General features: G+C 43.5%; 1 protein-coding gene across 4 annotated transcripts in view; it reads right to left on the bottom strand.

Moving 5' to 3' along the window:
- The window catches only part of ARHGAP10 (Rho GTPase activating protein 10), a 364,968-nt gene extending 341,676 nt beyond the window's left edge, over positions 1-23,292 (bottom strand). For 2 of the 4 annotated variants that reach the window (XM_055276075.2, XM_055276076.2), the window contains exon 1: positions 6,479-6,867. In XM_055276075.2, the coding sequence (XP_055132050.1) occupies positions 6,479-6,632 (154 nt within the window). In that variant the 5' untranslated portion in view covers positions 6,633-6,867. Of the gene's footprint in view, positions 1-6,478; positions 6,875-21,699; positions 21,764-23,124 lie in introns of those variants that run through there. The other 2 variants (XM_055276077.2, XM_055276078.2) reach the window with 2 other exon arrangements.
- Between the last annotated feature and the right edge of the window lie 2,513 nt (positions 23,293-25,805).

The following is a 25,805-nucleotide window of genomic DNA, read 5'->3' as shown; positions in this document are numbered from 1 at the left end:
GAAAATATTTTCCCAAGATACCACTGAGCTCTGATTTGCCAATGTTTTTTCTTTTTTCTTTTTTTCGAGATGGAGTCTCGCTCTGTTGCCCAGGATGGAGTGCAATGGCGTGATTTCAGCTCACTGCAACCTCCGTCTCCTGGATTCAAGCAACTCTCCTGCCTTGGCCTCCCAAGAAGCTAGGATTGCAGGTGCCTGCCACCATACCCGGCTAGTATTTTTTTTGTATTTTTAGTAGAGATGGGGTTTCACCATGTTCTCCAGACAGTCTTGAGCTCCTGACCTCAAGTGATCCACCCGCCTCGGCCTCCCAAAGTGCTGGGATTATAGACGTGTGAGCCACTGAGCCCAGCCACCAATGTGTTTTCAAGATTTTCCAGCATCCTGAACTACAATCAAAATTTGGAAGCCTTTCCAGGGTTTGACAATTTTGTCTCTCTTCTTGGTCACTGGTAATGGTGCTTTGGAGAAATATACTGTTAGGGGTAATAAACACTAAAAGGTTAGATACCTGGTCTAGGGTGCAGAACAGCTATTTTGGGGCAAGAACAGGGCCTTAATATTAAAATGTATGCCTGTAATTTAGATATGTCATCATAATTGTTAACCTTTGAGCACTTATACTAAATGCTTTACGTGTATTAACAAATCCTACTTTTAATCCAATATAGTAGGTCGTATTATAATTTCTATTTTATTGACGAGAACGCAGATACAGAAAAGCTAAGCAGCTTGAGCAAGGATCCCGTCAGCAGTTGGTTGAGCTTAGGTATGAACCCAGCCAGGCTAGTACCTCAGCTTATGCTCTTAATCTTCTATATTATATTCCATCAGCTATTTTAAAGATTAAACACAAAAATACCCTCCTCTGTGTATTCTTTATCCAAAAGTCTACAATGTACCCTAGTCCCCTCAAAAACAAAAAACAGCAACAAGGAGCTGGTCAAAGGAACCCCAGCAGACGGGAGGACAGAGAAAGGCAATGTGACAAAAAGACACTGAGAACATTAGATTGCTGACTGGCTAGTAAAAAATCTATTCTAAATAAACATGGCTCAGCTGGTGGCCTGGTGGGAGGCTCTAAATAGGAACAACTCTAAATGGAGTCAAAGACCACCTGCAGTGAGTAAAGCATTTCAAGCTTTTCAAGCCTGTCTGGGTCCCCACCCTGGCTCAAGTCTGATTGTAATTATTTTCACAGCCAGTCTACATTCACACTGGAGACCAGCCACTGTAATAAAACCCCAAGTGACAGTTTGACTTATCCCGGGTGACGCCCCAAATTGTAGGAGCTCTATGGTAACTTCTTCAAGGCAAAGAATGTGTATGAGTACTCCTTTCCATTTGGGAAAAAATTATACTGCAACTTATTAACTTTTTAAAATAGCATTTTATTTTCTGTATCTCTCAATTCCACTTGATGGGAGCATAATCACAAAATTTACAATTACACCACTTTATCAAAATTAGGCCATTAAGGCCGGACGCAGTGGCTGACATCTGTAATCTCAGCACTTCGGGAGACCGAGGTGGACGGATCACATGAGGCCAGGAGTTCATGACCAAACATGGTGAAACCTTGTCTTTACAAAAAAAAAAAAAAAAAAAGTACAAAAATTAGCTGGGCATGGTGGCACGTGCCTGTAATCCCAGCTACTTGGGAGGCTGAGGCACAAGAATCACTTGAACCCGGGAGACGGAGGTTGCCCTGAGCCAAGATTGCGCCACTGCATTCCAGCCTAGGCGACAAGGTGAGACTCATGTCTCAAAATTTTAAAAATCTAAAAGATAATAATAAATAAATAAAAAACCTAGGGCATTAAGTAGCAGAAAACCCAACTCAAAACTGTCTTATATCATTTAACAAGACATTCAAAGCACAGAAAAACCCACAGGTCTCCCAACAGCATCAAGAACCCAAATTCGGTTAGCGCACTATGCCACTTACTCTCAGGCCCAAGATAGTGGGTAGCAGTTCCAGGCATCATGAGAGAACACAGAAAAGTAGAAAACCATCTTTCTTCATCTTGACAAAAGGAAACGTCTCCCTGAAGTATCCAGAAGACTTCCTGTCATGTCTCCTTGGCCAGAACTGGGATACAACCTCATTCTTATAATAATTACCAACCCAGAAAATGGGTTTATCATAACTGACTTATAGTTTCTTAACCCTGACTGCTCTAACAGTTCCCCCAGGTGATTTTATTGAGCAGCTAGGATTGGGAACCACTGAGTTAGATTAATCGGAATTACCCTGAAATGCCTTCCCCTGAGTCATCTGAAAAGGATGCAGACACTTGAATGAAATCTGGATTGTCAGAGGGGAAAAGGAATGTTGGCTGAACCAGCAGTAGTGTCTACACAACCATTTTACATTTGGGTTTCAAAAACACTTTCACACTATTTTATTTATTCCTCAAGGCTTTCTGTATCAGTCCCATTTTACAAAAAAAAAAGGAAACCAAGGCTCAAGTTTACAAAATAGGAAAATTATTTTTAGTCTTCCGAATCTCAGTAGGTTTAATGTGATGGCAACTTAAGAAATTTCCCCAAAAGAATATTTCTCTGAAAGAGTAAACATAAAGACAGCCAAAGGGAACTTTTACGTTTTTCCTAAGAGGAACAAAGCAAAAACCATTAAAATGCCGAGGCGAGAAGTACCAAAACCAAGTCTGGAAGACCTAAATTCTTGTCCTGGCTCTGCCACTAACAAGGTCATTTACATCCTTTTCCATGCCTGTTTAGTAACAGCAGACTCACTAATGAGAGCCCCTTCAGCTTCACAGACGCGCACACACACACACACACACACACACACACACACACACACACACAGAGCTAGACAATTTAAGTTTACTACAGAGCATTTTATATCACTGTATTAGTGCTTAATAACTGCAAGGACTATTTGTTTTAAAAAATTTTCTCTAAAGAACAAGATACATTTTCTCAAGACTGCCTAACGTAAAATTTATGAGAAAAGCATACATGGTTTATTGCTGTTTCTGGCAACTTGTTATCTACCTGTACGAATCATAAGCAACTGAAACTACATAGACATCACAAAGGCTTACAAAAGTTTAAATTGCATTGAAAGAAGACACTGGTTATTTTAAGAAAAGAAAGTACTTTAAAAAGAAAACTAAAAAAGCCATTTGAACAAAGAATTCATTGAATTGAGTGAATAATCTCCAAATCTACCACTAAAATGACTGGCTCTTCTCTCTGGAGTTCCTCCCCACCCCCAGTGCTATCTCCAACTTCACCCTACACAAAAATGTGCAATACTGTCTCTAAACCATCTCTTTGCTATTATGTCAGGCTTCTGCTGAAAAGCCTTCAAGTAACTCTCCACAAGATAAAGTCCACACTCCTAACCTTGTTTTTATGGCCCTCCACAATCTAAAACTGACCTCTCCATCCATCCCAGTCTACTACTCCCTGAAAAACCACCACTCCAGCCAAACTAGTCTCTTCAAACACTGCGAGTGTTCTGGTTTCTTCTGGTTTCCAATATGATAAGGCTCTACTCCTTATCACCAGTGAGTTCCAAAACTTTCACAAACCTCCTCCACTCTAACATACAAACCCTTGTCCCTGGAAAAGTTAGAATACTTGTCACTAAATTTTTAACCTTGTCACAGGTATGTGTCTATATCCTTTATTTCAAGAATTTAGCACAGTGCAGGAAAGAGTTCAAAAATGTTTCTTAGATTGAAGTAATTTCAACTACAGGACGATAAACTCAAGGGCAAGGGCCTCTACCCCATTATAAATCTGTATCTAATTCCAGTATTTAGCAAATTGTAGGTGCTAAATATTTGCGGATTGCTATCTAATTTTAACTCAGCAGTAAGCCTCAGGTCGCATAGGCCTCAAAACTCTAAATATTTATGGAAGACTTCAAAGCATCAAGACAACAAAATTACATATTGAAATCTTCCAAGAATGTAATGCAAACAGGAGACATTTTGCAGGGCAATTAAAAACAGAAATCACTTAAATACACAATTCTCAAAATGCTCAAAAGGCCATTTTTGTAAAACAAAATGTAAAATATCTGGAAATATAAACAATCTGACCTAGTGGGTTTTATTCTTTCTGTAGGTCCTCCACCCAATGTCATCCCTTGACTCTCTGATGTTATACAAAAGCTCAACTGGTTAGATGAACCATTTACGTAGACTACAATTTCAAATAACCTCATCAAGCCATTTTCAAATGCTGCAGAACCTTATTAGTTCCCCTAAGAGGTAGAGAGGGGAAGCTGGACGCAAAAGAGTAAGATCTGCTCAATTTTCCTACGGCCACGCCCTACCCAGTGAAGAAGAATTAAACTCAGGTCCCCCGACTTTAGTCCAAGGCTCTTAGTCTTTGATAGGAACTAGAAGTAAACTTTAGGGAGCACGCGGGAAAAGGCATGTGAACTACAGCTGTGTTCCTGTCACCTTCTGAGAAAGAATTTAAACATAAATTCTTAATGAACATAACGAGGAAAAAAAGACACTTCCCAATTACTCTCAAAGCATGATTACAAGTTATGTTTCTTGTGCTAAAGGACGAGAATCAAAATGAGTAAGATATCAATTCACAAATTCAAGAAAGTCTACAGTCTGGAGGAAGACTGACATCTGGCCCCCCAGATGCACTGGCTGCTGCTGGAACCTAATGCATGTGTCTTGATGGCAGGAAAGCTAATATGCAGTCACAGAAATAGCTTTCCACCAGTGGCCAAACTGGCTTTGCCCTCTGCCTCTCTCCACATCTCTCTAGCTCCAGAGGGAACTACTACAACCAATGAGAGAGAAGGTACATTCCCCCGGCCACTGACTCTGGTTAACATCAAGTTACAGAAAGAGTCCTCAGTCCTCATTCTCGTGTTCCCTCTGCACCCCCGCCCCCAACTCCTCCTTTCTATGCTCACTCCTCCATATGCATAGCGCCCCCCTACTTCCCACCTAACACACATACCAGACGCCAAGGGCCTGGAGAGCCCTCAACCAAATAAGCCCACTTGTCACATGTCCCAGAGTCCCATTTCTGATTCAAGCAGCAGAGACTTAAAAACAAAACAAAAAAACCCTAAGTGAGTCCCAATCCTGATTTTGCAACACCAAAGAGGTCAGAGAACCAAAAGGAACCTTGGAGATCATCCAGAGAAGTTGAGTGACTTGCTTCCAAAATTACAGGGATGGCTCACTAAATTCTTCCCACAGAAATGTACTTCAACTTATTCATTAAATGCATATTTACTGTACCAGACACCATGCTGGGTGCCCGAGACAGTATGATCAATATGTTTTAATCGCCCTTAATGAAAAATGGGGCGGGGCGCGGTCTGGAGAACAGTGAGATGGGGGATTTTCCCCAGAGGTGGTATCTACAAACAAATGTACAAGGGACGAATACCTCAGGCTGAGAATTACTGAACTGAGAATCTAGGTGAGGGATGAAGGCCCTAAGAACCCAGCCCCTCAAGGCTGGATACTGCCCAAGTCCCTGTCTGCTGTATGGGCAGGTCTTTTAAACGGGAAAAGGGGACATTCACCGCCATCCTCCGAAGGGGTTATGGATCCAAGGGATGGTCAGGCTACCCAGCTCCTCACTGGAGCTAATTCCGCCCCATTTTCCAGCAGCATCACTAACTCAGTATTTCTGCACGAATTTTGGCCCCTTCTCTCCTAGAAAGACTCTCCTCAACTACACTAAAATACAGTTAACTCTCCTGTATCTCGTGTCTTCTTCAGAGTTTAAGAGACAGAAGTTCAGGGGAGGAAGGCACCAAGCCTAACCGGGGTGGAATTCCCTATTTGCAAGCAGTGCCCGCCTGGGCTAGAGGGCAGGCTGTCAGCTCACCCTTCCAAACCCCAATCTTTGAACCCTCCTCAGCACGGGAGAGGAGGAATGTGCGGAAGCAGCATAAAGCCAGGTGGACTTTCTGGTTTGGCACGTGAAGGACCTGGAACAGGACTGTCGGGGAAGATCAGACAATGAGAGGGAAAAGGTGAAGCTTAAGGGGACTCTGGAAAACGCAACACCCCCGCAGGGTTTCAAAGAATCCCCAGGAAATTTCTTTTGATAAGTCACAAAACAAAACTAGATGCCTCGGTTTTGAAGGAGATTGTGAGTAGCTTTAGGCAGCAATGAAACCGGACTCCGGGCCAGGAGTGCGTAGGGTCGGTCTAGCGGAGCGGGCAGTCAGCGAGGGGTGTTCGGCGGCGGCCAGGCGGGGCCCGCAGGCAGCTCGTTCCCGCCGCCGCAGAGCCGCAGGGGCGGGAATGGGGACTCGCCGCGCTGCCTCGAGGAGGAATGACTCCAGGGACCCCCCCGGGGTTCCGAGAGAGCTGGGCTGGTCCGGAATGAATTCCCCATTCCTCTGACTGCTGGCCCCGGACACGAGACCCTCCGCCTCCTGCCGAGAGAGGCTCCTCCCCGCCTCGCCACGCCGCAGCCCGTCCGCGCCCGCGTTCCCTCTTACTTTTGGTCGCAGCGATGAGGTTCTTCCCGTCCTTGATGAGCTCTTTGATGAACTTGTTGGTCCTCTCGAGTTCCGCTTCGTGAGCGCGGATCCTCTCCCGGAACCACGGGCTGTCGAGGTAGCAGTCGCTGAACTCCAGGGGCTGCAGCCCCATGACTGCAGCGGTCGCTGCGCGGTGCGCACGGCCTCGCGCTCCTGCCCGAGCCGAGCTCCGAGGCCGCTGCCAGGTGCGGCCCCGCGCGTTCAGGGAGCCCGGAGGAGCTAGCAGGCCCGGGCGCGCGGCGAGCGCGGCACAGACATGTCCCGTAGAGCCGAGTCCTGCGGCGCGTAGGAGCTGCCACCGAGACCAGCGCGAGCTGCGGCGCCCCAATCCCGGCAGCCCCAGCCGAGCTCTGAGCGCCCGCGGCCCCGCCCCGCCCGGCCCGGCCCCCGCGCGGCAGACACTCCCCGAGGCGCCACCCGCCCGGGCCCGCGCTCCCGCTCGCCCCCTTCTCTTTCCTCCGCCTTCTTTCTTCCTCCCTTCCCTTCCCTGGACGCCTCTTCCTTCTCTTCCCCACGTGCAGCCGCCCCTCCTCTTCCTTCCGAGGCGTCCTGGGGCTAGAATTTCGCCCCGCGGCTCCCCTCCACCACGGGCGCGCGCCCCTCCCCTTTGCTTGGGCTCCCAGGGCCGGGGTGACTCACAATCGGCTCCCCGCTGCACGGAACCCGACCGGGACCGAGAAGGAGCGTCTTAATTGCAGTCGTTAGTCCCCGCAGGCGGGCGACATAACTCTGAAGCGGCTGCCTTGCAGGAGGAGATGATTAACTTATCTCATTTATCCTGGGACGCCCCCCAACCCCGATCTGGGAACGAACTCGCACATGGGGCTCTTTTCCTTATCCTGGCTCCTTTCCCAGTTTAAAGTGAGATGCATGGTAAATCTCTGCTTGAGATCGAAGCCTTACAATGGCAAGAACGTTTTCTTGGTGGCCCAGCAGCCGCTATTACACTTCTCTACGTATCCGCACTAAATGACTTAGGTGAAGGGAGAGGGCTGGCTAAACCACAGAAAAGTTGTTTCTGTTGTGTTCAGCACATTAAATTTGCTGGGGTAGGTAGAGACGATCTTTATTATTCTAAAAATAACCACCGGAAAACATGCCAGGTAACGTGTGGTTTTCACCGCGTGGGGGTGACATCAATGAGAATTTATGTCAGTGCCCTCAAAAAGCCTATTTTATGTGTTCTGAAACAACTCCAGTGTGTCCCAAAAAAAAGTTAAGGCATTTTAAAGTATTGAAATGTATACCTTAAGCCAGACGCGGTGGCTCACGCCTATAATCCCAACAGTTTGGGAGACGGAGGCGGGTGGATCACCTGAGGTCAGGACTTGGAGACCAGCCTGGCTAACATGGTGAAACCCCCTCTCTACTTAAAATACAAAAATTACCCAGGTGCGGTGGCGCGTGCCTGTAGTCCCAGCTGAGGCAGGAGAATCGCTTGAACCCAGGAGGCGGAGGTTGCAGTGAGTCGTGATCATGCCACTGCACTCCAGCCTGGGCGACAGAGCGAGACAATGTCTCAAAAAAAAAAAGTATTTCTTAAAAAAAACCACTAATAGTTCATTAGAGTAACTTTTCATAATCGCAATTTATTAAGCAATTATTATGTGCCGGGCACCCGCTAGAAACTCCATACATCTACAAACTCGCAATGTAGACTTACATAATGTGATGGTAATATTAACGAGAAACTTCAAAGTAATTCCTCAAGATGTTCAGACTTTCAGCTGGGTAATTAAGAATCTGTTTGGACGGCATGTTGTAGGAGGGTAGCCCTCCGGAACAAGTTAAATAAGCCTCCTACTCAATAAGCCCTTTTGTTACAAAACAGCACCAGGAGTGCCTAACCCGCAGATAAACATTATTACTCTAATGTCCATCCTCCAGAGAGTTCAAAGTGTTTTACAAATAACTTTTAGGCGGTGAAAGCTTCAGTTCCTACTAAAACCAGCAGGAGACTGGAGTCTACAGAAAAGAGAATAAAAGAGGCAAATAAAGGGGAAGACAAGCAGAGAAGGAGTGTAAACAAAAATGAGGGCCTTGCGAAACAGCCAAACACTGACCACACTCAATCCTCAGAACAGAAACCCAAACTTTTTCTCATAGATGGGCTGCTGACACTTCTTCAGTATTCAACATGGAGGTTACCATGTGACCCAGCAAGTCCACTCTTAGATATATACCCAAAAGAAATGAAAATATATGTCCACGCAAATAGTTACGCACAAATATTCATAGCAGCATTATTCGTAATAGCCAAAAAGTAGAATCAACCAAAATGTCCTTCATCGGCTGTGTAATGGATGCACAAAATGTTTATGTCCATAAAATGAAATATTAATCTACAATAAAAAGGAATGAAGTACTGACAGGTGCTATGGCACAATGAACGATGAAAACGTTATGCTAAGTAAAAGAACACAGCTGCAAAAGGCCATATATAATACTATCCATTTATATGAAATGTTCAAAACAGGTAAATCTATAGAGGCAGAAAGATTAGTGGTTGCTAGAGACTGGGGGATAGAGTGGAGGGTATATGTAGTCAGGAGTTTATTTTCAGGGTGATGAAAATTATTAATATTTTTATTTTTTATAGAGATAGGGTCTCACTATGTTGCCCAGGCTTTTCTCAAACTCCTGAGTTCACATGATGCTCCCACCTTGGTCTCCCAAAGTGCTGGAGTTACGGGAGTGAGCCGCTGAGCCTGGCCAAAAACAATTTAAATTTAAATTTTGGTAATGGTTGCACAATTCTGAATATACTCAAAATCACTTAATTGTATGTGTTAAATTGGTGGATTTCTTTTGGTCTGTGACATATATATCAATAAAAAAATGTTTTAAGATGAACTACTCTAGAACTGCTTCTCCTTCTTTACCACATTAGACTTCAAGCTGTAAAAACTCTGGTTTGTTCAGTGTGCCCTGTTCTTTAGATACTTGGAGGAAAAAAAAGTTGTTTAAAACAATGTCAAAACATCATAAAAAATATTACTTATCACTTCACACACATGTACACCCAGTGTTAAAGAGCTAGTGAATATGAATCTTAATTCATTACCAAATAGGTCCACAGTAATCACCATGAGTGGAGGGGCCTGATTAATTTTGTTTTATTCAGCTATGCCTATGCAGTGTCTGGTACAAGTGATCAGTAAGTGTGGAATGAATAAGTATAACTAACTGAAGAGAAATCTCTGTACAGTGGACAGTGGAAAGATAGATATTTAGGAGTTCCAGCTCCAGCTTTACTACTTGTTGTGCAACCTTAGCAAAGGTAATTTTCTGTAAACCTCAGACTTACCATCAGTGAAATGGAGATGATGACATTGCAGCTGCAGGTTGCTTGAGAAGATTTAATGAAATTGTGTTTGTAAAGTGCCTGCTGAAAATTATGATAATGATGAGACTAAAGGAAGAAGGAGGTGTGGAGGTTGGGCTGAAGAGAGGGATGAGGGAGAGGAGGAGTCAGATTACATTCCATCAATGTAGGAAAGATTTTCGGGGCAGGAGAGCCCTTAAATCATAGTTTTAAACCATGTAAGACAGAACTCAAGAAAAGTGGCCACAAAAGCAGATGCTACTGAGTTTCCAGGTTTCATCTTAATTAATCAATTATCCCCACAAATATTTACTGATCATTTATATGTATTAGGCACCATATTAGGTGCTTGTGATGCAGCAGCACACAAAACAGTCCTCACTGTGCTTTTGATCTCGGGGGGAGACTGACCTCATCCCAGAAAAAAAGAAAAAAATCACACACATATATATCCAATTGAAAATTAAAGCACCATGCAGTTAAAGTCGAAGGGTGTGTGAGAGGTTATAATTGGAACACCTGATAGAGATTGGGGATGGGTCAAGGAAGGCCTCATTGAGGAAGTGATATGAAAATGATAATTTAATCAATGACCAGGAATATCAGTAGGAGTTAACTGTTAAATAGAGGTAGGAACAGAGTAGTACAGACATGGGACCAGCCTGTGCAGGCCCCTGAGATGGCACATTCAAGAGATGAACAGGTCAGGCGGCTGAAGCCCAGTGAGAGAGACTGGCTCACAACAATGCTGGGTGGTGAAGGATAGGCAGGGTCAGATGGTACAGAGCCTCTAAGTCTTATTTAGGATTTGGGACTGTATCCCAATGCTGTTGCGAGCCTTTGAAGAGTTTTATGCATGTAGTAAAATGATCCGGATTGTGTTTTCTCTCTAGCTGCTGTGTGGAGAATGGAAATCCAGACAGAAGGTGGTTGGAGTTGTCTGGGCGAGAAATGGAATAGCTCAACCCTCCAAGGTGACCCTTCAAGGAGACAGCGAGAAATAGACAGAAATGAAATATATTTTAGAAGGAGATTCTGGGACTTGACAATAGCCTGGATATTGGAAATGAGGAAGAAGGGGTCAGCGATGGCCCCCAGGCTCGTGGCATGGTAAGTTAGGTGGATGGATATGCCACTTACTGAAAGGATAACATGAGGTAAGAAGCTGGCATGGCAGTGTTGGTGATGACTGGGATGGAAGGATGTGTTTCAGTGTAAACTCATGAAGTTTGAGATGCCTGGGAGACATTCAAGTCCCTAAGTCAGGTAGGCACTGACACCCAAATGGCATTTTTATGCTTTACTCAGTGCTTGGATTAGTTAGGGATTTGAATCAATGCAAGCTGGTCAAGTTTCAGTCTACATGAAATAGAGGTTAACATATAGGAAACCTTCCTTTGATGTAGGTTCCGCTGCATATGATACTGTAGTTTTTGTGTTGTGATGACTCACAGAGTACCTACCTGTAAAGTTAAATATGGGTCTACTGAATCCTTGGATATGTTTCAGGTTGTGAGTCAGAATTAGGTTCAGACACATTATAACAGAAAATCCAAAATCACTGGTTTTTAAACCATAAGGGGTTTATATTTCCCTTTCTCTCATAAAAAGGAGTCCATGATTCCAGAGTCCCCAAGGAAGCACCGGCTTCCATCCTCAATGTCACCTCATGGTACAAGATGGCTCCTAGAGGTCCTTCTGGGAGGAAAGAAGGGAAAAGATAGAAGGGCCCCTGACCCCACTGAATCAGCTTCTTTTCTCAGCATTCCTGTGCATCTCACACAACATTTTATTTTTTATCTCATTGATCAGATCTTAATCAAATGGCCACACCTCACTGCAAAGGGAAGATGAAAAATGTGGTCTTTTTCCCAGGTACATAAGTGAAATGTATTTTCCTACAAAGAGAAAAGGGATAGGAGATTTTGAGCAGGAACCTAGCAGTCTCTGCTGCAGGCTGACACCTTTGTGAGTGAGGTATATAATTACAGCTATGCAAAAAACTAAATTATGTAAATAGAAGAAATTTAAAATAATTCTTCGGGTCTCTTGCAGACTGTGTAAAGCTGCTTTCTCTCACAAGTATTAAAAACAAAACACAAAAAGAAACAAAAATGCCAAAATAACTTAAGAAATTATTGAAACACATCACTGAAAACCTCCACAGTGAGGCAGTTGAAGCTTCTGAAGCAGTTATCAGCATTCCAGCTCCATTTCTCTGTGATTCTCTTGGCTCTGCCTGCCTTCTTGGAATTGACTTCAGCCTCCGGAAAGCTTCTTTCATGAGAACCAAATAGCATCAACATTTACAGACTCACCTACAGGTGAGACAATACCCCTTCCTGAGCTAGAAAGTTGCTCCCTTATCACAACTACTTTAATCTGGGAATCAAAGCATTTCAAGAGACTGCCATTCCCTGAGTCCCTTGGACCTGGAGGCCTGCCACTCGATCACTGAGCCCAAGATGGGGGTAATGCCAAGTAGCTTGGGCCATTAAGGGGTCACCTTTGAGCATGGGGCAGGCTGATCCAACAAGATATGAGGATACTACACAACGAGTTTGTGAACTGGTAACCTATAAAAGTATAATGGTGATGCTTGTACAACAATGTGAATATACTTAATGCCACTGAACCGCACGCTTAAAAAGAAAGCATAATGAAGGAAGAATAAAGGACTCCTTCATCTCCCCCTTTATGTCACTCATCTTCCTCTAATAACCTTTTCTTTCTTTTTTTTTTTTGAGATGGAGTCTCCCTCTGTCACGCAGGCTGGAGTGCCATGGCGCTATCTTGGCTCACTGCAACCCTCGCCTCCCTCCCGGGGTCAAGTGATTTTTCCGCCTCAGCCTCCCAAGTAGCTGGGATTACAGGCATGCGCCATCATGCTCAGCTAATTTTTGTATTTTTAGTAGAGACTGTTGGCCAGGCTGGCCTTGAACTCCTGACCTCAGGTGATCCACCCACCTCTGCCTCCCAAAGTGCTGGGATTACACGCGTGAGTCACTGTGCCCAGCCATACCCTTTCCTTAAAGACATATTGTCTCACAGAATAATAATAATGGTCCAAATGTGTTTGACATTTTAATTACACCTATATTTTTAAAAGAACCTTTTTCTTCACACCACCCCTATTGAGAGTTTGTGACTAGCAGTCTGAGTAATGAAATTTGAGAAAGGCTATGCTATGAACACTAAGCTGGGTACGCTCTGCTGAGAGTCACCCCAGGATCTCTGTATATTCCAGGATTGCAGTGGGTGCACCAGTGTAGTGTGGTGTGCAGAAACTACTACTTGTGCTGGGTGTGGTGGCTCTTGCCTGTAATCCCCGCACTTTGGGAGGCTGAGGCGGGTGGATCACGAGGTCAGGAGTTCAAGACCAGCCTGGCCAATGTGGTGAAACCCCGTCTCTACTAAAAATACAGAAATTAGCTGAGTGTGGTGGCATGCGCCTGTAATCCCAGCTGCTTGGGAGGCTGAGGCAGGAGAATTGCTTGAACCTGGGAGGCAGAGGTTGCAGTGAGCCAAGAGCATGGCCACTATACTCCAGACTGGGCGACAGAGCAAGACTCCGTCTCCAAAAAAAAAAAAAAAAGAAACTACTATTTGTGCCTCCAGCATTTACTGAGCACCCATTATGTGCCAGGTACTATGCTAGAACTGGGACAGCAATAGCAAAAACAAACAAACAAAAACCTAGCATGATTCATGATCTCATGGACTAATATCCTCCAATCAGAGTGAAAGAAAATAAATCATTGCAAATATAAATGTCAAGTGAAATCTCTGGTAAGCACTAGGAAGAAGCCTGCTCTTCAGGGGCCTTTGGCCTATTCTGAGATGTCAGTGAGGATGTGACAACTGAGCTGAAATCTGAAGCACCAGGAGTGAATGGACGGAGGTGAAGTGGATGTGATGTGCAGAGGGAAGAAGCGTTCCCAGAGGAGGCTTTGTGGAAGAACCAGTACAAGTAACTGAAACTGCGGCCATGTGGTGGGAGCACTATGGGCTGAGATGAGGCTGAAGAGGGAGTGAGGGCCCATCCTACCTGCTCAGCACCAGCCCTGCTTCTATCCTTGAGAACACTGAGCGTGGGCTTCGGGCTTCGCTGCTTTTTTTCTCAGGAGAGCTCACCTTTTCCAGTACTTCTGGGCATCAAAGCTTGGAAGAGTTTAGGACCTCAAGGAAGTTTTAGAACTAGTACACTTAACTAGGGATATTTGGTCGGCAAATATTGATTGAGTACACAGGGTGGGGAAAGCACTGTGGTAAGCAAGTGCTAAGGCGAAATAGTCCCTCATCTCAAGCGTTTACAATCTGGTATACTCTAGCCATGCAGAATAAGCTGACAAGAGGATAATTCTAAAACAAAGCACACTGCTGCTTCCTCCAGCCCGCCTGACAGCCTGGTTGAGAAGTGGGCGTTCCTACTGAAACTGGGATGGGGAAGAGGGAGGGTGGGTATGTGGGGGAGATTCTCCAGTCCTCCCACATTGAAATTCATATCTTCTCAGCTGGGTGCCGTGGCTCATGCCTGTAATCCCAACACTTCTCAAGGCTGAGGCGGGTGGATCACTTGAGGTCAGGAGTTGGAGGCCAGCCTGGCCAACATGGTGAAACCCCGCCTCTACTAAAAATTTAAAAAAAAAAAAAACACCTGTGGTGGCACGTGCCTGTAATCCCAGCTACTCTTTAGGCTGAGGCAGGAGAATCACCTGAACCTGGGAGGCGGAGGTTGCAGTGAGCCGAGATCATGCCAAGGCACTTCAGCCTGAGAGACAGAGTGAGACTATCTCAAGAAGGAAGGAAGGAAAGGAGGAAGGAAGGGAGGTAGGGTGGGGAGGGAGGGAGGGAGAAAATAAATCCATATCCTCTGAGGAAATCTAGGACTCCTATCTTTTCAAGTTTGGAGGTAGAAGAACCTGGCTCAAGGAGATGTGGGGGGTCAAAGCACACAACCAGTACCTGCCCCAGGTGGAGTCTCCTGTTAGTGCAATCACTGCTTCTCCCGCCCCCAGCTTTTGGAGAGACTTGGCATGGAGAGGAGGAAGCTGGGTAGATCACATACAGTAATATCTGAGCACACACTGCATATAGCAGCAAGCATTCCTCACTGCCCATAGACCTCTGAGGCAAATGCTGCCCTCCTTCCTATGACATGTGATCAACTGACCAAAGCAGGAACCTTGCAGTTTGCTTTATTCAGGTATCAACTGAGACTTTTTAAATGATGGAGAGAAAGAGAAGAGCTCTAAAGAGAATGTTTTTCGCGGCACTCCAAACGTCCCTTCTATGATCCAGAGAAAGGTTTCCAGAAGGTGACTTTCAACCAGGCAAATATCCAGCCACCAGAAATTCAACCTGCCACTATTAGAGGCACACTCTCAGAGTCCACTGGCACCTCAGTAAAATAGAAAGTGAAAAAATATAAAAATGTGTGTACTTATCCTTTGACCCAGTAATTTCAGACCTGACCATTTACCCTAAGGAAAGGTTTTTTATTTATGAGACAGAGTCTCGCCCCGTTGCCCAGGTTGGAGTGCAGTGACACGATCTGGGCTCACTACAACCTCTGCCTCCCAGGGTCAAGTGATTCTCCTGCCTCAGCCTCCTGAGTAGCTGGGATTACAGGTATGTGCCACCACACACAGCTAATTTTTGTATTTTTAATAGAGACGAAATTTCACCATGTTGACCAGGCTGGTCTCAAACTCCTGGCCTCAAGTGATTCCCCTGCCTCGGCCTCCCAAAGTGCTGGGATTACGGGAGTGAGCCACCACACCCAGCAGAAATTAATCTTTTAAATGTATATGCTTGGCCCGGCACAGCGGCTCATACCTGTAGCCTGGGTGACAAAGACTCCGTCTCAATAAATAAATAAATAAATACAATTTTTTTAAAAAAAGGCTGGGCGTGGTGGCTCACACCTATAATCCCAGCACTTTGGGAGGCAGAGGTGGGAGGATCACGAGGTCAGGAGTTCAAGACCAGCCTGGCAAACATGGTGCAACCCCATCTCTACTAAAAATACAAAAATTAGTCTAGGTGTGGTGGTGGACGCCTGTAATCCCAGCTATTTGGGAAGCTGAGGTAGGAGAATCGCTTGAACCCGGGAGGCAGAGGTTGCAGTGAGCCGAGATCGTGCCACTGCACTCCAGTCTGGGCAACAGAGCAAGACTCCATCTCAAAAAAAAAAAAAAGTATATGCTTAAGGCTATTTGTTGCAGGAAAGAAAAAAAGAATGCAGCAGCCACTTAACAATTAGAAAATAGTAAAATAAATCAGCATATATTAACTCAATAGGAATCCTGGGTTTATGTGCTTTGATGCCATTAAAATGATCGTTTTTACTCTAAATAATGGACATTGGCATTTTGGAATGCCCAGCATTCATTCCCACTTCCCAACATTACCATGATTTCCACCGGGGTAATCATTTTCCCACATAACATGTAGTCTTTGTAAAATTCCTGTGCCTGCCTCATGCTAGGGAATCCAGAGAGATCCCTAGAGATTCCTTCTATAAATCTTTCCTCTCAGACCTGCCACAGCCAAGGGCTGGGCACGTGACCTAAGCTTGGCCAACCAGACTTTCCCAAGACTTTGACTTTTGAACGTAGTAAAGCACTGACAGAAGAGACAGAGTTCATCTTTTCCAGCCAGGAGTGTTGAAACAGACCTGCTGCTGGGGAGGCTACCAGGCTTCTTCCAAAGCTGGTTCTTTAAGGCTTCCTTAACGCCTCCATATGCTTCAAATAAAATACCCTTTTGCTTAAGTTGACAGAATCGGTGTTTCTTCCTTGCAACCAGAGATTAGTAGACTCCTAGATTGGTAGTAGAAGGAAACAGACCTTCAGGGAAGTCATGGGGTGTTTAGAATCAATTATCTGGCTGAGATTGAACAGAAAACAGAACACTCCCATTTATATTCTAAAAGGGGAACCTGGTGGTTCATGGCACACACTGGAGAAACAAGTCATTAAGTTATCATCTTAGATTATTTAGTTCTAAGTAGCATGACCTTAAATCCTCTTTTGTTTGGAACTGGTCTGCTTTATACCTATTGTCCTGGCGTGCGCTTCGTTTGGTCTGTTTCGCCTGGATTTTGTGTGTGTGTTTGTTTGTTTGTTTTAAGAGACAAGGTCTCCCTCTGTTGCCCAGGCTGGAGTATCATGGCATAATCATAGTTCACTGCAGCCTTGAACTCCTGGGCCCAAGTGATCTTCCTGCCTCAGCCTCCCAAAGTGCTGAGATTACAGGCATGAGCCACCACACCTGGCCTGGATTTCTCATTTTAAAATGGGGTTCTACTACAAATAATGCATAGAAGCTTTTAAAAAGAGGCCAGGCATCATGGCTCATGCCTGTAATCCCAGCACTTTGGGAGGCCAAGGTGGACAGATTACTTGAGATCAGGAGTTCAACACCAGCCTGGCCAACATGGCAAAACCCCATCTCTATTAAAAATAGAAAAATAGCCAGGCATGGTGGTGGGTACCTGTAATCCCAACTACTTGGGAGGCTGAGGCAGGAGAATTGCTTGAATCCAGGAGGCGGAGGTTGCAGTGAGCTGAGATTGCAGCCCTGCACTCCAGCCTGGGTGACAGAGTGAGACTCTGTCTCAAAAAAAAAAAAAAAAAGAGGCCAGGATGGGTTTGCTGGACCATCACTCTGTTTTTAACTCCTACTATGGTCTCATCTAGTAGTGTGCGAGACACATGTGCAGTGAACAGAGTTCTCACTTTAACACGTGGATAATCTGACAGATGACCAAGGATAACCCATTTTTCTCCTTTTTTTTTGAGATGGAGTTTCACTCTGTTGCCCAGGCTGGAGTGCAATGGCGTGATCTCAGACTCCCAGGTTCAAGCGATTCTCCTGCCTCAGCCTCCCAAGTAGCTGGGATTACAGGCATGTGCCACCACTCCAGCTAATTTTGTATTTTTAGTAGAGATGGGGTTTCTCCATGTTGGTCAGGCTGGTCTCCAACTCCTGACCTCAGGTGATCCACCCACTTCAGCCTCCCAAAGTGCTGGGATTACAGGTGTGAGCCACCACATCCAGCCAACCCATCTTTCTTTTTCTGACGTTTCCAGAAGCAAGGTAACCAACACTTATTTTTAAGAATGGTAAGAAGGATACTTGCTGATAAAATGAAGCTCTCTGACATACAATCAGGTAGAGACAGCTACCCCTTCCAGTATTACTGGCCAGAGGAGAAGCAGTTGATACTGCTAATCTTGCTGGCTATTTTGGTGTACCAACTAGTTTCAGAGTGGCCCGGGCAGTAACCTGCATGATGAACAAAGTCGCCAGGCCAGTCAGCAGGGTCAACAGGAAGCATAGAAAATTACAGGTTGAGTGTAAGATGTACAAGAAAATGGAGGCTGAGCAAAGCTGCCATAGAGCACATAGAGGCTATAGCTATTTGTCTTTTATTATATTATACAAATCTACAGCTATTAAAATGCTTTATGGTTTGGTAATACTTTTTTTTTTTGCAAAAACAAAAGCTTTTGGCAGAAATGCATTAAAGGAAAGAGTGTATATTTAACGAAAAATGAAGTACTCATATCCCATTTCTCAAAAAAGCTGCTCATGAATTTTTAAAGAGTTTTTTGTGTTTTTGTGTGTGTGTGTGTGTGTTTTTTTTTTTTTTTTTTTGACGGAGTCTCGCTCTGCAGCTCAGGCTGGAGTGCAGTAGTGCAATCTCGGCTCACTGCAAGCTCCACCTCCCGGGTTCATGCCATTCTCCCACCTCAGCCTCCCAAGTAGCTGGGACTACAGGCACCCACCACCACGCCTGGCTAATTTTTTTGTATTTTTTTAGTAGAGATGGAGTTTCACCATGTTAGCCAGGATGGTCTCGATCTCCTGACCTTGTGATCCGCCTGCCTCGGTCTCCCAAAGTGCTGGGATTACAGGCGTGAGCCACCGCGCCCGGCCTGTAAAGAGTTTTAACATTTATCATCCACCATGGGGTTTCTTCTGTGACATGACTAATCACATGAAAACCAGAGGGTCCAAGGCTGTTGGAAAACATCCGCATCCACTTCAAAAAGTAGAAGTTATTAAGAAAGCTAGGCCCAAAGATGGCAATTTAACATGTTTAGCTACAACAGGATGTTTACATACCACTCTGTGAAACGTGACTTTTCACTTATGTCAAATGACTGTTTTTCTAAATTAATTGTTTTATCTTCTTTTTCCAGGATTTCTTGGGTAAAAATGAAACATTAATGTGTGATCTCCATTAATAGAAAATAAAAGTTTGGACAGGGCACTGTGGCTTATGCCTGTAATCCCAGCACTTTGGGAGGCTGAGGCGGGTGGATGATGAGGTCAGGAGTTTGAAACCAGCCTGGCCAAGATGATGAAACCCCGTCTCTACTAAAAATACAAAAATTAGTCGCATGTGGTGGCACGTGCCTGTAATCCTAGCTACTCGGGAGGCTGAGGCAGGAGAATTGCTTGAACCTGGGAGGCGGAGGTTGCAGTGAGCTGAGATCGCATCATTGCGCTCCAGCCTGGGCAACAAGTGTGAAACTCTGTCTTAAAAAAAAAAAAGAAAGAAAGGAAAGAAAGAAAACTTTCTAAGGAGTTATGAAGCCAGCTTTATATAATGTGGATGTGAATGAAGATATAGAGACTTCTGGTACTCACCCATATCCAGTTCTCTCTTCTAGGGCCCAAAGGAGGGATAGAGTTTCTAGCCCCTGCTGTGTTACTCATTTTAACTGTGTTCTTCTGGCTCTAGTGGAAGGGAAATGCGTGATTTTTCAAGCCGAAGCATTTAATTTCTGGTGCAACGCTCTCCAGTATGTTCTTGTCCTGCCTTTGTAACTATGAACTCCCCCTGTTCCCAATAGAAAATCTAGGAAATGTTTGGACCCTGTATTAGCCTGGAACTCTGAAAGACTGTGTGAAGCAGAGACACTCACTGACTGGCACAGAATTTGTAACTTGAGTGAGAAATAAATTTCTCTAGTGTTTAAGCCAGAAGATTTTAGAATTGTTTGTTATCACAGAACAGCCTTTCCTATTCTGACTAATTCATTCGAATTCCAATATCTTAGGAAGAGGGAAGAGTACTACTGATGGGATTGAAGAACATATAGCAAAAGAGTGGCAAAACTGAAGAAATATTTTTAACTTTTTCTTTGTTTAGTGGGTATAGAATTTCTACTGGGATAATGAAAAAGTTCTGTAAATGGATAGTAGTGACGGTTGTACGACCTTATGAATGTACTTAATGCCACTGAATTATACACTTAAACATGGTTAAAGTGGTAAAATATGTATTATGTGTATTTACCACAATAAAAAATTACCAAAGAAGGGTTTTTCTACCAAAGTCCTCCATTATTGATAAGAGTTAGAAAAATAGGCACTCATATATTGTTGGTGAGACTATACATAGGTACATCTTTCTAGAGACAATTTTGGTGGTGCTTATTAAAAGACTTTTGAAATGTTTTGCCCTTTCATTCATTTATTCCTCTTCTGAGAATTTAACCTAAATTTCTAAAAATAATTTACAAAGTTTTATGTAAAATGATCATAACTCCTGAATGATTTAAAAAAAAATAATGACAGGCTTACATCTGTAATCCTAACACTTTGGGAGGCTGAGGTGGGTGGATCCCTTGAGCCCAGGAGCTCAAGACCAGCCTGGGCAACATGGTGAAACCCTGCCTCTACAAAAAATAAGCTGAGCATGGTGGTGCACACCTGTAGTCCCAGCTACTCGGAGGCTAAGGCAGGAAGATTGCCTGAGCCTGGGAGGTGGAGGTTGCAGTGACCTGAGAATGCACCACTGCACTCCAGCCTGGGTGACAGAGAGAAACCCCCTGTCTCAGAAAAAAAAAAAAAAAAAAAGGGAGGGAGAGACCATGTCTCGATATGTTGGTCAGGCTAGACTGCAGTGGCTATTCACAGGCTCAGTCATAGCCTCAATCTTAAGTTCACTGTCGCCACAAACTCCTGGGCACAAGCAGTCTTCCTGCCTCAGCTTCCCAAGTAGCTGAGACTATGGAACCTGCCACAGTGCTTGGCTTGCCAGCATGATTTTTATAAGCCAAAAATTTGAAACAGTTTAGACTTGACCAAGATGAATTGCTTAAGTAACTTAGAAAATATTAATATAATTGGGCACTATGTGGATCTTTTAAATTATAGTGTAGTAGAATACTTAATGACATAGGAGAAATGCTCCAATATAATGTTTAGTGAAAAAAGATACAAAGCCTAGGTCTTAAGTTGAGTAATGAGTTCTTAGGTGTTGAGTTTATTAAGTTTTATTACTTAGATTTATGTAAGGTTAGTTTGACAGTATTGATTCTTAATGAATCTATGCTGATTTTCTGTTCATAAAATTACTTACTTTTTTTTTTTTTTTTTTTTTTTTTTTTTTTTTTTTTTTGAGATGGAGTCTTGCTCTGTGCCCAGGCTGGAGTGCAGTTGCACGATCTCAGCTCATTGCAACCTCCACCTCCCAGGTTCAAGCGATTCTCTTGCCTCAGCCTCCCCAGTACCTAGGATTATAGGCATGCACCACCACACCTGGCTAATTTTTGTATTTTTAGTAGAGACAGGGGTTTCACCATGTTGACCAGACTGGCTGGTCTCGAACTCCTGACCTCATGATCTGCCCGCCTCAGCCTCCCAAAGTGCTGGGATTATAGGCGTGAGCCACCACACCCAACCCCCATAAAATTACTTTCTAAGACTTAACATTAGTTGCATGATTACAACCCAAGTTCTCTCAATATCTTAGGATATACTTTATCTGGGAATAAATTAAATACATTATTAAAATAACTAAATGTTTTTAAAATCTCCTCTTATTTCTTACCTTCCTTGGCTTTAGTTTCACTCTCGACCATTCCTCTTTTAACCTTTCCATTTGAAGGTAGTTACTGAGAGAAGAGAAAAAAAGAGATGTTAGTTCTGCTTTCTCTGTTATCTTTTCAATATTACATCATCTTTCCCTGAACAGAGTCTTTTTGTTTTTGTTCTTGTGTAAGAGCATGACCTTGAAAAGATTCTTCTGGGGATTTTTGGTTATTTTTCACACCTCTAAACTCATCTTGGATTCTGCTTTTCCTGGTATTATTATTCAAGGGTCATGCTGCTGTCTAGTATCAGGTAAATTTACACACCTGTCCATTGTCTCATATTTTGTGTTCAGTAGAGGAATGCTTTACAGTCACTCCTGGTTTTTTTAGATAACTCTTTTTTTTTTCTCCCTCCATATTGGGATTATTTAAGACAACAGTATTTAACCTGAGTTATAGGAATCCCCAAATATATGTAAAGACTTTCCAAGGACAATTGGTATGGGTAATTTATTTCCAGATCCTCAACTTCTATTTCTCCTTTTTCCCAAAATTGATCTGCCTGAAAAAATGTCTTGCAGATTCTCCTTTTCCACCTCCCCTTTCACATTAACCTTTTTCCCAAGGAAGAGGAGAAGGTAGAAGAGAGCACTGCAAATTTATTTATCCTGTATCTTGGTCTCAAGATATAAAAATATCCATAGTACCAAAGGGACAATTTGAAATACTTTTTCAACTGGAAGCCTTCTGTAGGAACTAACCCACCATCATGCTTTTTGTCTTTCCCTGCCTAACGCACATTTCTGTTAAGGACAAGTCATAGCCTTAGAAACTGCCCCTTTGAGAAGTTCTGAATATATATTATAGGGTGAGGTAGTAGGAGTAATGACAATTTCTCTTTATTGATTTGCCTCTCCCATCCCTAAATATAATTAGAGAATGCATGGTTCTTAAGGAAGATATATGTGAAAGCAATTAAAGACAGTGTCTTTTAGAAACGCTGAACACTAAAAATGGCTCTTCTTTTTTCTAATTTGAACATAAGCATTTTTTCTTTACCCCCTTCAATCTTCTTTCCTAAAATGTGTTGTCAGCTGGAAAGAAAAGCACTTTGAACAGATTAGTCATGCTAATTATTTAAAATATAACTGAAATGTCTTCTAGTACTACTAAGATTTTTGAAACATACTGAAGAAAACCTGTGCAAAAAAAATTTTACATGACTTATTTCAGATTAACTTTGCATTATTCAATAAGGAAGGTAAAACCGATTTATCAACTCACATCGTGAACTAATTTATCCATTTACTGACAATCTTTCTGTGCCTCTGATTCTTCTTCTGCTAAATGGAACCTCTATACTAAACTATACCTCTTCACTGAGTTCTTTCAGACATTAAACGAGTCAACCTAGAATCTACGCAAAGCACATAGAACCTTACCTGGTGCATAGTAAGTGCTCTTCATGTTGAAATGCTCCTTCTTCTGAGTCTTGGTCCTCTTCTCTTTGTCTGTATCTCCCTTTGTAATCTCACTCAGTCTCCTGGCTTTACAAACCATCCATATGCTAATAATTTCCAAATTTATATTTCTAATGCCTGCCTGTTCACTCCAGAACTCCAGACTCATCTATTCAACAGCCTTCTGGACATCTCCATGTGGATACTTAATTGATATCTCAAACTTACTATCTCCAAACTGACCTCTTGTTCTTTTCTCTTTCCAAACCTGCTCCATCTTTAGCCTTTTCCCTGTCACTTGATGTCAACATCATCCTTCATTGTTCAAATCTAAAAAACTTGGGAGTCAATCTGAACTCCTTTCTTTCTCTCATACCCCACGTGCAATCTGTCTTCCTGCAAAAAATATATCCAGAATCTGACCACCATTCACTCCCACCACTGCTGTCTCCTGCTGCAAGCCACTGTTATCTCTCTCCTGGATTACTGAAATAGACTCCCTGCTTTTATCTTTTCTTCTATCTTTGCTCCCTGCAGTCTATTTGAAGCATAGCAGCCAGAATGATTCTTCTAAAATGAAAATCAGATCATGTCATTCCTCTGCTTAAAAACCTTCAATACAGCCCCCCATACATAACACAACAACCTTTTAAAAAAGTTATGTAGGCCGGGCGCGGTGACTCACGTCTGTAATCCCAGCACTTTGGGAGGCCAAGGCAGGTGGATCACTTGAGGTCAGGAGTTTGAGACCAGCCTGGCCAACATAATGAAACCCTGTCTCTACTAAATATACAAAAATTAGCTGGGTGTGGTGACACGCGCCTGTAATCTCAGCTACTCAGGAGGCCAAGGCAGGAGAATCTCTTGAACCCAGGAGGTGGAGGTTGCAGTAAGCCAAAATCCTGCCACTGCACTACAGACTGGGCGACAAAGTGAGACTCTTGTCTCCAAATAAATAATACAAATAAAAAGTTGGCCAGGCACAGTGGCTCATGCTTATAATCCCAGCACTTTGGGAGGCCAAAGCGGGTGGATCACCTGAGGTCGGAAGTTCAAGACCAGCCTGGTCAACATGGTGAAACCCCGTCTCTACTAAAAATACAAAAATTAGCTGGGGGTGGTGGTGTGCACCTGTAGTCCTAGCTACTTGGGAGGCTGGGGCAGAAGAATCACTAGAACCAGGGAGGTGAAAGTTGCAGTGAGCCGAGATCTCACCATTGCACTCCAGCCTGGGCAACAAGAGTGAAACTCCATCTCAAAATAAATAAATAAATAAAATAAAAAAGTAAAAAGTTATATAAACTGGCCAGGCATGGTGGCTCACTCCTCTAATCCCAGCACTTTGGGAGGCCGAGGTGGGCAGATCACTTGAGGTCAGGGGTTTGAGACCAGCCTGGCCAACATGGTGAAACTTCATCTCTATTAAAAATACAAAAATTAGCCGTGTGTGGTGGCACATACCTGTAATCCCAGCTACTCAGGAGGCTGAGGCAGGAGAATTGCTTGAGCCCGGGAGGCAGAGGTTGTAGTGAGCCAAGATTGTGTCACTGCACTCCAACCTGGGCAACAGGGCGAGACTCTGTCTCTAAATAAATAAATAAATAAATAAATAAAAGGTTATATAAACTTACAGTTGTGTATATGCACATTAATTTTTTCAAAACAGAGCAAAAATATTCACCAAATTATTTCCAGTGATTACCTCATGGTGGTAACATTTGCCATTTGACTCAGTAACATTACTTCAAGAAACTTATCTATAGAACATAATCAGGCTGTACCCAAAGATTTAAGTTCAAGAATGTGAATCACAACAATATTTACAGTAGGCAAAAATTTAAAATAGCCTAAGTGTCCAACAACAGGAAACTAATAAATTATAACTAGGCCAGATGATGAATAATCTTACAAGGTTGAACATGGTTTTTAAAAAATCAATCACACGTTGTTAGTGAAAAAAAATTATAAAATAGCAAGTAAGGCTATGAGATCAACTTTGCAAATTAAAAACTATATACGATGAAAGGAAAAGATTTGAAGGATATGCACCAAAATATTAACAGTCATTGCATAGGAATGACACACAGGTGGCCATGATCCAGGGCTGAGTAGCTGTGGAAGAGCCACTACTTGCTATTAGCCAACCTCCTTGGAATTGACAAACTCAGAACAAATGTGCAGATTTTAATCAACACTTCTTGCAATGCTCTGCAGTGTCGGCTTAAGCAACCATCTCTTTTAAAGGCTGCAAATGCACTCATAGAGTATATCAAATGAATATAAAGATGTTTTAACTCTGAATTTGGTATAATAAAAATCATTCTTTTTTTTGTTTGTTTTTTGAGACTGCGTCTCACTCTATCGCCCAGGCTGGAGTGCAATGGTGCTATCTCGGCTCACTGCAACCTCCGCCTCCCGGGTTCAAGTGATTCTCCTGCCTCAGCCTCCCGAGTAGCTGGGACTACAGGCATGCGCCACCATGCCTGGCTAATTTTTGTGTTTTTAGTAGAGACGGGGTTTCACCCTGTTGGCCAGGCTGGTCTCAAATTCCTGACCTCAGGTGCTCTGCCTGCCTCGGCCTCCCAAAGTGCTGAGATTTATAGACGTGAGCCACCGTGACCAGCCACAAAAATTACTCTTATACAGCATACTTGGGAACGAGG

The sequence above is a fragment of the Symphalangus syndactylus genome, chromosome 4 (assembly GCF_028878055.3).
Source record: "Symphalangus syndactylus isolate Jambi chromosome 4, NHGRI_mSymSyn1-v2.1_pri, whole genome shotgun sequence".
Taxonomy (NCBI): domain Eukaryota; kingdom Metazoa; phylum Chordata; class Mammalia; order Primates; family Hylobatidae; genus Symphalangus; species Symphalangus syndactylus.
Note: the sequence above shows the minus strand (reverse complement) of the source record. Positions and strands in the feature narration are given on the sequence as shown.